We start from the raw sequence: 12,488 nt of genomic DNA on the forward strand, positions 1-12,488 counted from the left end.
GCTATAAATTCTCAGACAACCCAAAGATTCCTTGATGCCCTTCCAGACTGCCTCTGCCTACCCAAGGACGTCAGAGGACAAAAATCAGTTAACCTGTTGGGGCTAGGGGGCAGTATTTTCACGGGCTGGATAAAAAAACGTACCCGATTTAATCTGGTTACTAATCCTACCCAGTAACTAGAATATGCATATACTTATTATATATGGATAGAAAACACCCTAAAGTTTCTAAAACTGTTTGAATGGTGTCTGTGAGTATAACAGAACTCATTTGGCAGGCAAAACCCTGAGACATTTTCTGACAGGAAGTGGATCCCTGATGTGTTGAATTACCTTTAAGCCTATGCCATTGAAACACACAGGGGCTGATTAATGTTTTGGCACTTCCTATTGCTTCCACTAGATGTCACCAGCCTTTACAAAGTGTTTTGAATCTTCTACTATGAGATCTGACCGAACAAGAGCCTTGGAACGGTGATGGCCGATTAGACTCTGGCGCGCGAGGTCATGTTGGGTACCCTCGTTCCAATACGTTTTAAAAGAGAATGCATTCGTCCACCTTGAATATTATTCATGTTCTGGTTAAAAAAGGCCCTAATGATTTATGCTATACAACGTTTGACATGTTTGAACGAACGAAAATATATTTTTTCCCCTCGTTCATGACGAGAAGTCCGGCTGGCTTAGATCATGTGCTAACAACACAGATCTTTTTGGATATAAATGATGAGCTTTTTTGAACAAAACTACATTCGTTATGGACCTGTGATACCTGGAAGTGACATCTGATGAAGAGATTCAAAGGTAATGGATTATTTACATAGTATTTTCGATTTTAGATCTCCCCAACATGGCGGCTAGTCTGTATCGCAACGCGTATTTTTCTGGGCGCAGTGCTCAGATTATTGCAAAGTGTGATTTCCCAGTAAGGTTATTTTTAAATCTGGCAAGTTGATTGCGTTCAAGAGATGTAAATCTATAATTCTTTAAATGACAATATAATATTTTACCAATGTTTTCTAATTTTAATTATTTAATTTGTGGTGCTGACTTGACTGCCGGTTATTGGAGGGAAACGATTTCCTCAACATCAATGCCATAGTAAAACGCTGTTTTTGGATATAAATATGAACTTGATAGAACTAAAAATGCATGCATTGTCTAACATAATGTCCTAGGAGTGTCATCTGATGGAGATTGTAAAAGGTTAGTGCATCATTTTAGCTGGTTTTATGGTTTTGGTGACCCTGTCTTTGAATTGACAAAACATTACACACAGCTATTGTCAATGTACTCTCCTAACATAATCTAACTTTATGCTTTCGCCGTAAAACCTTTTTGAAATCGGACAACGTGGTTAGATTAAGGAGATGTTTATCTTTCAAAGGGTGTAAGATAGTTGTATGTTTGAAAAATTAGAATTTTGACATTTATTTGGTTTCAAATTTGCCGCTCTTGAAATGCACCTGCTGTTGATGGAGTGCACCACGGGGGGGACGCTAGTGTCCCACCTAGCCCATAGAGGTTAACCACCTAACCGAGGAACTCAATTTAACCTTGCGCAATACCCTAGATGCAGTTGCACCCCTAAAAACTAAAAACATCTGTCATAAGAAACTAGCTCCCTGGTATACAGAAAATACACAAGCTCTGAAGCAAGCTTCCAGAAAATTGGAACGGAAATGGCGCCACACCAAACTGGAAGTCTTCCGACTAGCTTGGAAAGACAGTACCGTGCAGTATTGAAGAGCCCTCACTGCTGCTCGATCATCCTATTTTTCCAACTTAATTGAGGAAAATAAGAACAATCCGAAATTTATTTTTGATACTGTCGCAAAGCTAACTAAAAAGCAGCCTTCGCAAATGGAGGATGGCTTTCACTTCAGCAGTAATAAATTTATGAACTTCTTTGAGGAAAAGATCATGATCATTAGAAAGCAAATTACAGACTCCTCTTTAAATCTGGGTATTCCTCCAAAGCTCCATTGTCCTGAGTCTACACAACTCTGCCAGGACCTAGGATCAAGGGAGATACTAAAGTGTTTTAGTACTATATCTCTTGACGCAATGATGAAAATAATCATGGCCTCCAAACCCTCAAGCTGCATATTGGACCCTATTACAACTAAACTACTGAAAGAGCTGCTTCCTGTGCTTGGCCCTCCTATGTTGAACATAATAAACGGCTCTCTATCCACCGGATGTGTACCAAGCTCACTAAAAGTGGCAGTAATAAAGCCTCTCTTGAAAAAGCCGAATCTTGATCCAGAAATTATAAAAAACTATCGGCCTATATCGAATCTTCCATTCCTCTCAAAAATTTTTGAAAAAGCTGTTGCACAGCAACTCACTGCCTTCCTGAAGACAAACAATGTATACGAAACGCTTCAGTCTGGTTTTAGACCCCATCATAGCACTGAGACTGCACTTGTGAAGGTGGTAAATGACCTTTTAATGACGTCAGACCGAGGCTCTGCATCTGTCCTCGTGCTCCTAGATCTTAGTGCCGCTTTTGATACCATCGATCACCACATTCTTTTGGAGAGATTGGAAACCCAAATTGGTCTACATGGACAAGTTCTGGCCTGGTTTAGATCTTATCTGTCGGAAAGATATCAGTTTGTCTCTGTGAATGGTTTGTCCTCTGACAAATCAATTGTAAATTTCGGTGTTCCTCAAGGTTCCGTTTTAGGACCACTATTGTTTTCACTATATATTTTACCTCTTGGGGATGTCATTCGAAAACATAATGTTAAATTTCACTGCTATGCGGACGATACACAGCTGTACATTTCAATGAAACATGGTGAAGCCCCAAAATTGCCCTCGCTAGAAGCCTGTGTTTCAGACATAAAGAAGTGGATGGCTGCAAACTTTCTACTTTTAAACTCGGACAAAACAGAGATGCTTGTTCTAGGTCCCAAGAAACAAAGAGATCTTCTGTTGAATCTGACAATTAATCTGGATGGTTGTACAGTCGTCTCAAATAAAACTGTGAAGGACCTCGGCATTACTCTGGACCCTGATCTCTCTTTTGAAGAACATATCAAGACTGTTTCAAGGACAGCTTTTTTCCATCTACGTAACATTGCAAATATCAGAAATTTTCTGTCCAAAAATGACGCGAGAAAAATTTATCCATGCTTTTGTTACTTCTAGGCTGGACTACTGCAATGCTCTACTTTCCGGCTACCCGGATAAAGCACTAAATAAACTTCAGTTAGTGCTAAATACGGCTGCTAGAATCCTGACTAGAACCAAAAAATTTGATCACATTACTCCAGTGCTAGCCTCCCTACACTGGCTTCCTGTTAAGGCAAGGGCTGATTTCAAGGTTTTACTGCTAACCTACAAAGCATTACATGGGCTTGCTCCTACCTATCTTTCCGATTTGGTCCTGCCGTACATACCTACACGTACGCTACGGTCACAAGACGCAGGCCTCCTAATTGTCCCTAGAATTTCTAAGCAAACGGCTGGAGGTAGGGCTTTCTCCTATAGAGCTCCATTTTTATGGAATGGTCTGCCTAACAATGTGAGAGACGCAGACTCAGTCTCAACCTTTAAAACTTTACTGAAGACTTATCTCTTCAGTAGGTCCTATGATTAAGTATAGTCTGGCCCAGGAGTGTGAAGGTGAACGGAAAGGCTGGAGCAACGACCCGCCCTTGCTGTCTCTGCCTTGCTGGTTCCCCTCTTTCCACTGGGATTCTCTGCCTCTAACCCTTTTACAGGGGCTGAGTCACTGGCCTACTGGTGTTCTTCCATGCCGTCCATGGGAGGGGTGCGTCACTTGAGTGGGTTGAGTCACTGACGTGGTCTTCCTGTCTGGGTTGGCGCCCCCCCCCCTTGGGTTGTGCCATGGCGGAGATCGTTGTGGGCTATACTCGGCCTTGTCTTAGGACGGTAAGTTGGTGGTTGGAGACATCCCTCTAGTGGTGTGGGGGCTGTGCTTTGGCAAAGTGGGTGGGGTTATATCCTGCCTGTTTGGCCCTGTCCGGGGTATCATCGGATGGGGCCACAGTGTCTTCTGATCCCTCCTGTCTCAGCCTCCAGTATTTATGCTGCAGTAGTTTATGTGTCGGGGGCTAGGGTCAGTCTGTTACATCTGGAGTATTTCTCTTGTCTTATCCGGTGTCCTGTGTGTATTTAAATATGCTCTCTCTAATTCTCTCTTTCTCTCTTTCTGTCTTTCTCTCGGAGGACCTGAGCCCTAGGACCATGCCTCAGGACTACCTGGTATGATGACTCCTTGCTGTCCCCAGTCCACCTGGCCGTGCTGCTGCTCCAGTTTCAACTGTTCTGCCTGCGGCTATGGAACCCTGACCTGTTCACCGGACGTGCTTGTTGCACCCTCGACAACTACTATGATTATTATTATTTGACCATGCTGGTCATTTATGAACATTTTAACATCTTGACCATGTTCTGTTATAATATCCACCCTGCACAGCCAGAAGAGGACTGGCCACCCCTCATAGCCTGGTTCCTCTCTAGGTTTCTTCCTAGGTTTTTGGCCTTTCTAGGGAGTTTTTCCTAGGGAGTTTTTCCTAGCCACCGTGCTTCTTTCACATGCTTTGCTTGCTGTTTGGGGTTTTAGGCTGGGTTTCTGTACAGCACTTTGAGAATATCAGCTGATGTACGAAGGGCTATATAAAAATAAATTTGATTTGATTCAATACCTTGACTTTGTTGTCCTTAAGCCATTTTGCCACAACTCTGGAAGTATTCTTGGGGTCATTGTCCATTTGGGAGACCCATTTGCGACCAAGCTTTAACTTCCTGACTGATGTCTTGAGATGTTGCTTCAACATATCCACATAATCTTCCCTCCTCATGATGCCATCTATTTTGTGAAGTGCACCAGTCCCTCCTGCAGCAAAGCACCCCCACAACATGATGCTGCCACCCCCATGCTTCACGGTTGGGATGGTGTTCTTCGGCTTGCAAGCCTCCCCCTTTTTCCTCCAAACATAACAATGGTCATTATGACCAAACAGTTCTATTTTTGTTTCATCAGACTAGACAACATTTCTCCAAAAAGTATGAACTTTGTCCCCATGTGCAGTTGCAAACCGTAGTTTGGCTTTTTTTATGGCGGTTCTGGAGCAGTGGCTTCTTCCTGGCTGGGCGGCCTTTCAGGTTATGTCGATATAGGACTCGTTTTACTGTGGATATAGATACCTGTTTCCTCCAGCATCTTCACAAGGTCCTTTGCTGTTGTTCTGGGATTGATTTGCACTTCTCTAGGAGACAGAACGCGTCTCCTCCCTGAGCTGTATGATGGCTGCGTGGTCCCATGGCGTTATACTTGTGTACTATTTTTTGTACAGATGAACGTGGTACCTTCAGGCGTTTGGAAATTGCTCCCAAGGATGAACCAGACTTTATTTTCTGAGGTCTTGGCTGATTTCTTTTGATTTTCCCATGAGGCCAAGCAAAGAGGCACTGAGTTTGAAGGTAGGCCTTGAAATACATCCACAGGCACACCTCCAATTGACTCAAATTATGTAAACTGGCCTATCAGAAGCTTCTAAAGCCCTGACATAATTTTCTGGAATTTTCCAAGCTGTTTAAAGGCACAGTCAACTTAGTGTATGTAAACTTCTGACCCACTGGAATTGTGATACAGTGAATTATAAGTGAAATAATCTGTAAATTTTTTTTGAAAAATTACTTGTTTCATGCACAAAGTAGATGTCCTAACCGACTTGACAAAACTTTAGTTTGTTAAGAAAAAATGTGTGGAGTTGTTGAAAAACCAGTTTTAATGACTCCAATCTAAGCGTATGTAAACAGCCTACTTCAACTGTATGTATTCCTGCTTTCCAGATGGGATCTAATCTAACTCAATAAATATAGCATTACTTTTGACGTTTATGTAGAAGAAATCTTAGTTGAGGAATTTTACATCTAACTAATGTTTGGTGCAGTATTTCTCAATGAAAAAATTTGCTAAAAAATGAGTAATCTCTTGTTGAACGACAACAAATACTTTATTGAAGAATCCCTTCTGTTGACCAATCACCGTCAGTGGGGTGTAGACTTCGGCTTGCCTCCAAAAAAATGTTGTGTGCCTGAACATCTGAAAAACCCTCACTGTAGTCCAAAATGAACAAAAACTTCACAAAATGTTGTCATAAGATGGAGGCTATTCAGAGGAGGAATGGGAAGACCATCCTGTCCTCCTCTGGGTACATTGACTTAAATACAAAGCCTAGGAGGTTCATGGTTCTCACCCCCTTCCATAGACTAACTGTCACGTCCTGGCCATTATATAAGGTTAATTGTTTTGTAGTTTGGTCAGGGCGTGGCAGGGGGTATTTGTTTTATGTGGTTCGGGGTGGTGTGTTTGTGTAAAGGGTGTTTGATTTAGTATTTCCGGGTTTTGGTTTATGTTTAGTTAATTCTATGGTTAGTCTAGTGTGTGTGTTTCTATGTTTGGTTGATTGGGGTTGGGACTCTCAGTTGAAGGCAGGTGTTGTCTATCTGCCTTTGATTGAGAGTCCCATATATTAGGGTGTGTTTGTATGTGTTATTTGTGGGTGATTGTTCTGTGTGTAAGCCGTATGCTTTACCAGACTGTTTGTAGTTGTTCGTTCGTTTCGTTTTGTTATTTTGTATGTTCATTTTTGTAGTTAATAAAAATCAAGATGAGCATACACGTACCTGCTGCGTATTGGTCCTCCTTCACCGACGACAACCGTGACAGAATCACCCACCACCAAAGGACCAAGCAGCAGAGGAAGGAGCAGACGGAGTTCGAGTTGGACTGGCAGGAGAAGTGGACTTGGGAGGAAGTTCTGGACGGGGCCGGACCCTGGCATCAGGCTGGGGATTATCGCCGCCCGCAGTGGGAAATTGAGGCAGCCAAGGCAGAGAGGCGGTGGTACGAGGCCAGAGTGGACGCGCTGATGAAGCACGAGAGGCACCCCCAAGAATTTTTTTGGGGGGGGCACACGGGTAGTTTGGCTAGGCGTAAGAAGAGCCGGAAGCCAGCTACCCGTGGTTATATGGAGGAGCGTATGGGGTGGAGAGCGCTATGTTTCGCTGAGAAGCGCACTATCTCACCCATACGCACGCACAGTCCGGTGCGAGTTATTCCAGCCCCTCGCAGGTGCCGTGCTAGGGCGGGCATCCAGCCTGGTAGGAGAATGCCTGCGCAGCGCATCTGGTCGCCGGTACGCCTCCGAGGACCAGGCTACCCAACTCCCACTCTACGCACGGCTACCATCAGGCCCCTGCACAGCCCAGTCTGCCCTGTACGAGCACCCCGCTCGTACAGGGCTACTAGTTCCATCCAGCCAAGGCGGGTTGTGCAGGAGGTAAGATCTAGACCGGCTGTGCGCCTCCATAGCCCTGGGTTTCCAGCTCCTGTCTCTCGTGCGGACCCGGAAGTGCGTCCACCCAGTCCGACTCGTCCTGTTCCCGCTCCCCGCACTAGCCTGGAGGTGCGTGTTCATAAGCTGGTATATCCGGTACCAGCACCACGCACCAGGATTATAGTGCGTCAGCCCGCCAGTCAACAGTCTTCATCAGAGCTGCCCGCCAGTCAACAGTCTTCATCAGAGCTGCCCGCCAGTCAACAGTCTACATCAGAGCTGCCCGCCAGTCAACAGTCATCGTCAGAGCTGCCCGCCAGTCAACAGTCATCGTCAGAGCTGCCCGCCAGTCAACAGTCATCGTCAGAGCTGCCCGCCAGTCAACAGTCATCGTCAGAGCTGCCCGCCAGTCAACAGTCATCGTCAGAGCTGCCCGCCAGTCAACAGTCATCGTCAGAGCTGCCCGCCAGTCAACAGTCATCGTCAGAGCTGCCCGCCAGTCAACAGTCGCCAGAGCTGCCCGCCAGTCAACAGTCGCCAGAGCTGCCCGCCAGTCAACAGTCGCCAGAGAGGTCAGACTGCGCTGAACTGCCGGAGTGGCCAGACTGCGCTGAACTGCCGGAGTGGCCAGACTGCGCTGAACTGCCGGAGTGGCCAGACTGCGCTGAACTGCCGGAGTGGCCAGACTGCGCTGAACTGCCGGAGTGGCCAGACTGCGCTGAACTGCCGGAGTGGCCAGACTGCGCTGAACTGCCGGAGTGGCCAGACTGCGCTGAACTGCCGGAGCGGCCAGACTGCCCTGAACTGCCGGAGCGGCCAGACTGCCCTGAACTGCCGGAGCGGCCAGACTGCCCTGAACTGCCGGAGCGGCCAGACGGCCCTGAACTGCCGGAGCGGCCAGACGGCCCTGAACTGCCGGAGCGGCCAGACGGCCCTGAACTGCCGGAGCGGCCAGACTGCCCTGAACTGCCGGAGCGGCCAGACTGCCCTGAACTGCCGGAGCGGCCAGACTGCCCTGAACTGCCGGAGCGGCCAGACTGCCCTGAACTGCCGGAGCGGCCCGAGTGGCCAGACTGTCCCGAATTGCCAGACTGCCCAGACTGTCCCGAATTGCCAGACTGCCCAGACTGTCCCGAATTGCCAGACTGCCCAGACTGTCCCGAATTGCCAGACTGCCCAGACTGTCCCGAACTGCCAGACTGCCCAGACTGTCCCGAACTGCCAGACTGCCCAGACTGTCCCGAACTGCCAGACTGCCCAGACTGTCCCGAACTGCCAGACTGCCCAGACTGTCCCGAACTGCCAGACTGCCCCCCGGCGATGCCAGACTGGCCCGACTGCCCCTCGGCGATGCCAGAGTGGCCCGACAGCCTGGAACGGCCGGAACCAGAGCCACCTCCAGAAATAGGTGGGTTGGGGAGGGGGGGTGTCGCACAGTGCCGTCGTTGACGGCAGCCACCCTCCCTTCCCTCCCTTTAGAAAAGGGGACTTTTTGTTGGTGTTGCTTGGGGTTATTTTTTGTTAAGGTGCTTCTGGGGTAGCACCTTTAAAGGGGGGGTACTGTCACGTCCTGGCCAGTATATAAGGTTAATTGTTTTGTAGTTTGGTCAGGGCGTGGCAGGGGGTATTTGTTTTGTGGTTCGGGGTGGTGTGTTTGTGTAAAGGGTGTTTGATTTAGTATTTCCGGGTTTTGGTTTATGTTTAGTTAATTCTATGGTTAGTCTAGTGTGTGTGTTTCTATGTTTGGTTGATTGGGGTTGGGACTCTCAGTTGAAGGCAGGTGTTGTCTATCTGCCTTTGATTGAGAGTCCCATATATTAGGGTGTGTTTGTATGTGTTATTTGTGGGTGATTGTTCTGTGTGTAAGCCGTATGCTTTACCAGACTGTTTGTAGTTGTTCGTTCGTTTCGTTTTGTTATTTTGTATGTTCATTTTTGTAGTTAATAAAAATCAAGATGAGCATACACGTACCTGCTGCGTATTGGTCCTCCTTCACCGACGACAACCGTGACACTAACACAGTAATCATGACAACTTGAGCTCTTGCAGCATGAACTGACATGTTGTCCACCCAATCCAAAAAATCAGAGAACGAATCTAGTAAATTAAACTAACTCACTTTTGTACATCGCGCTGGTCCGTACAATTGGCCTTATTTTAGTGCCCAAAAAACGTAATACTTCCAGATCAACTGTAATATCAATACCATTGTAAAGCACAATTTCTCCCCTTTCCAACAAAATCAATGACGAGACCTTCATGATACCCATCTCTGCATGATTCAAGAAGGCAATGAGCTTCGTCGGGTCTTTTGAAAAATGGCAAGGAGGGAAGTGAAACCTATTGCGTGATAGTGAGAAGGAGAGATGTCGTGTGGGGAAATTGCTTTTTTTCACTCGATCTGTCCAACTTATCACCTTATCGCCTCTAAAATGTAAATAAAACACTATAAAGAGTTTATATAATGTGTCATTACATACCTATTTGAAGGCTTGTGTCGAATTTGAATCGGGTTTTTAGGGCGGTGCTAAAGTGATCTTCAGAAGTAAACAGCGGCTTTTGAGTCATTGATAGCTGGCAGTGATGACGCAAAAAATTACTTGGTATCCCCTCTTACCCCATCCCTGTCCCTTTCTTGTTTATAAATGGTGAGAGAAGTGCTACACCTGGTGGAGAGAGGCTGTAAGACAGAATTAGTTGCTTTATGCGTGTTGCTGTCAACACAGTCCCTACAGTCCCATTAGTTTTCTTTACAGCCTCGTTTGAATGTCGCGGTTGCGCACATTTGTACGGAATGGGGTTAGCGTACGTTACTGAAAGCATAAGTTACAGCTAGCTAGCACTGCAGTGCATAAAATGTGGTGAGTAGCTGACTGAAAGAGAGAGAGAAAGACAATAGCTGAACAGTTTTGAACAATTATTTTCTTAAAAAATTAAGGAGCAGCAAATGAGAGAGAGCTAGCTATATTTCATTGTATTTTTTTCCACTTACTTAGCTAGCAAATGCAGCTAGATAGTTTAAGGGAAAACGTGAGAGGAGGAGAGCGCGTAGATGCAACAATGAGTTATACAACGAGCAAAGTAATCATGATGTTTTTATGTGGCTGCTATGAAAGTGAACTGTGTTTGCGGATGATCAGGGGTGTATTCATTCCGCCAATTCTACTGATAAACATTTCTTAACTGGAAGCAAACGGAACGAAACGGTGATTAACATACCTGAATTTGTCTAATAGAAACTCTGGTCTGCAACTGTCTGGACTAATGATTACACCCTAGATAAGGCAAAAGTGTGCAAGGCAGTATTGAATGTGTCACTGTCTGTCATCTTGGTTACTTAAGTTTTTCTCTCGACCTGTGCACCTACGTTGTAAACTTTTAATCGTAGGCTAGATTGTTGCAATCTCATGGTGGGTATAGGGACAATTAGAGTATCATGTATTAGCCTAAAACTACCGATGTTACATTGAGCTGGGTGAATAGAATATGAATGACAGTCATCCAATATGCTGTAATACAATTAATGCCATGCTCATAAAAACAACATTGTCCTCCCTAATCTTAAATGGCATCGACCGCCACTGATATGCACAAACTCTACCAAACTGTTTTGGCTGGGAAGAATGGGGACGCCTTTACCCTGAGCCAGTGTATAGAAGGCACGGATGGTGGAGGTATTGGTGGTAATACTAATTTCCTCTTCAGTCAAGGAGCTCTCAATGTCCACGGTCAAGGCCCTGTCGATTTCGGTGTACAGGTTTTTCACTGTTCCCGTGGGGAATGTCACGTTCATTATCCTGCCTTCGCTGTCATACCTGAAAGATAGAGGGAGAAGTTTATGTAAAGGTGATCATTGTGATTCATGAATTCTTGCATCGAAGCATGGTGTCATTTTGTCGAGAGTATCTAGGCAACAACATCACACACAGTCACCACACGGTCTCTTTTCACATAACTTGGTAGAATAACCTTTAAAAGGATCAAAATATGACACTGTAGGCAAACTTCAAAGTGTGTGTCATTGTGAAGGAAGTCACTGACTGCCACCAAATTAAAACATGAATATACATTCATTTTAAGTGCAAAGCAGCAACTGATTAGCTTACCTTATGATCAAGTATTTATCGAGTCAGGCTCTCATCACCCTAAAAAGTGAAGGTCTACTCTGCCAATGTAGAAATCAGTCCCTCCTACTTCTGTATACTCACTCGTAAAATGTGGTCCAGCCAATTTCAGAGGTCTTGGTAGCCAGCAGGCCAGTGTTACCATGGTAGGTGAGTAGCACCAGTTCCTGGCCCTGAGCCGTCAAGGTCTTTAGCCCACCGTTGGTTCCCATGATCAGCCAGATGACCTGGTTGTCCGGGGCGACTATGCGCACGGGCATGCGGTTGGGGTCTCGGCGGATCCTCAGGGTGTTCCCGTTGCTATCAGTCACAGCGGTAACGTCGTTCTCGATGCTGTAGCTGAAAGTATACTTAAAGTCACCCGTCAGGAGGCTGGAGGTGTGTTGGTGGGTACCATTGGCGTCAAAGACATACACTTCCTGGGCATCAGGCGACGCCACCTCAAAGGTGTTGGTGTTAGAGGTCAACACTGGCCCGTTCCTACTGACAGCCCGGATACGGATGTTGCCCAGGTCTGCCACGTACAGGGTGCCATCAGGCGCCACAACCAGAGAGGATGGGACGTTGAGACGAGCGTCTTTAGCGTAGCCCTCGCCGGTCTGGTAACAGTCACAGTTGACGTCGTTCTTACAATCACAGTCAGAGGGCGACCCTGCCAGATGGGTTATTTCACCGTCGACGGATATCGTTCGGATTCGGCTAAGCTTCCGTTCGTCGGTTTCGGCGACGTAGATGGCACCGTAGTAGGACACGGCGATGGCAACGGCGGACTCCAGGGGCGTCAGCGCTGCCCTTTGACCTCTGGCTGCCCCGCGGTCCATCCCGGCCAACGGGCAGTGGATGGGCCGGCCCGCTGCAATGCTGACCTGGCCGTTCTCAGTGATTCGTAGGACCACATTGTTGTCCAGGATGTACAGGGAGTTATCCATGGGGCTGACCGCTAGGTCAGTGGGCCACTCCAGGAGCACCTGCAGATAGGGACATTGTTATAGGCACCACAGAGATGTGGCATTAAGACATTACTTTCTCTCAGATATGTGGT

The 12,488-nt window shown here is 46.5% G+C and overlaps 1 protein-coding gene across 9 annotated transcripts in view; it reads right to left on the reverse strand.

The window, feature by feature from the left end:
- LOC106611581 (teneurin-3) overlaps positions 1-12,488 on the reverse strand; it is a 228,084-nt gene that overhangs the window by 21,352 nt on the left and 194,244 nt on the right. For all 9 annotated transcript variants that reach the window (XM_014211945.2, XM_014211947.2, XM_014211944.2 and 6 more), the window contains 2 exons: positions 11,531-12,414; positions 10,962-11,137 (listed from right to left, as the gene is read on the reverse strand). In XM_014211945.2, coding sequence (XP_014067420.2) covers positions 10,962-11,137; positions 11,531-12,414 — 1,060 coding nt within the window. The remainder of the gene's footprint in view (positions 1-10,961; positions 11,138-11,530; positions 12,415-12,488) is intronic.

Source organism: Salmo salar, chromosome ssa09 (assembly GCF_905237065.1).
Source record: "Salmo salar chromosome ssa09, Ssal_v3.1, whole genome shotgun sequence".
NCBI lineage: Eukaryota > Metazoa > Chordata > Actinopteri > Salmoniformes > Salmonidae > Salmo > Salmo salar.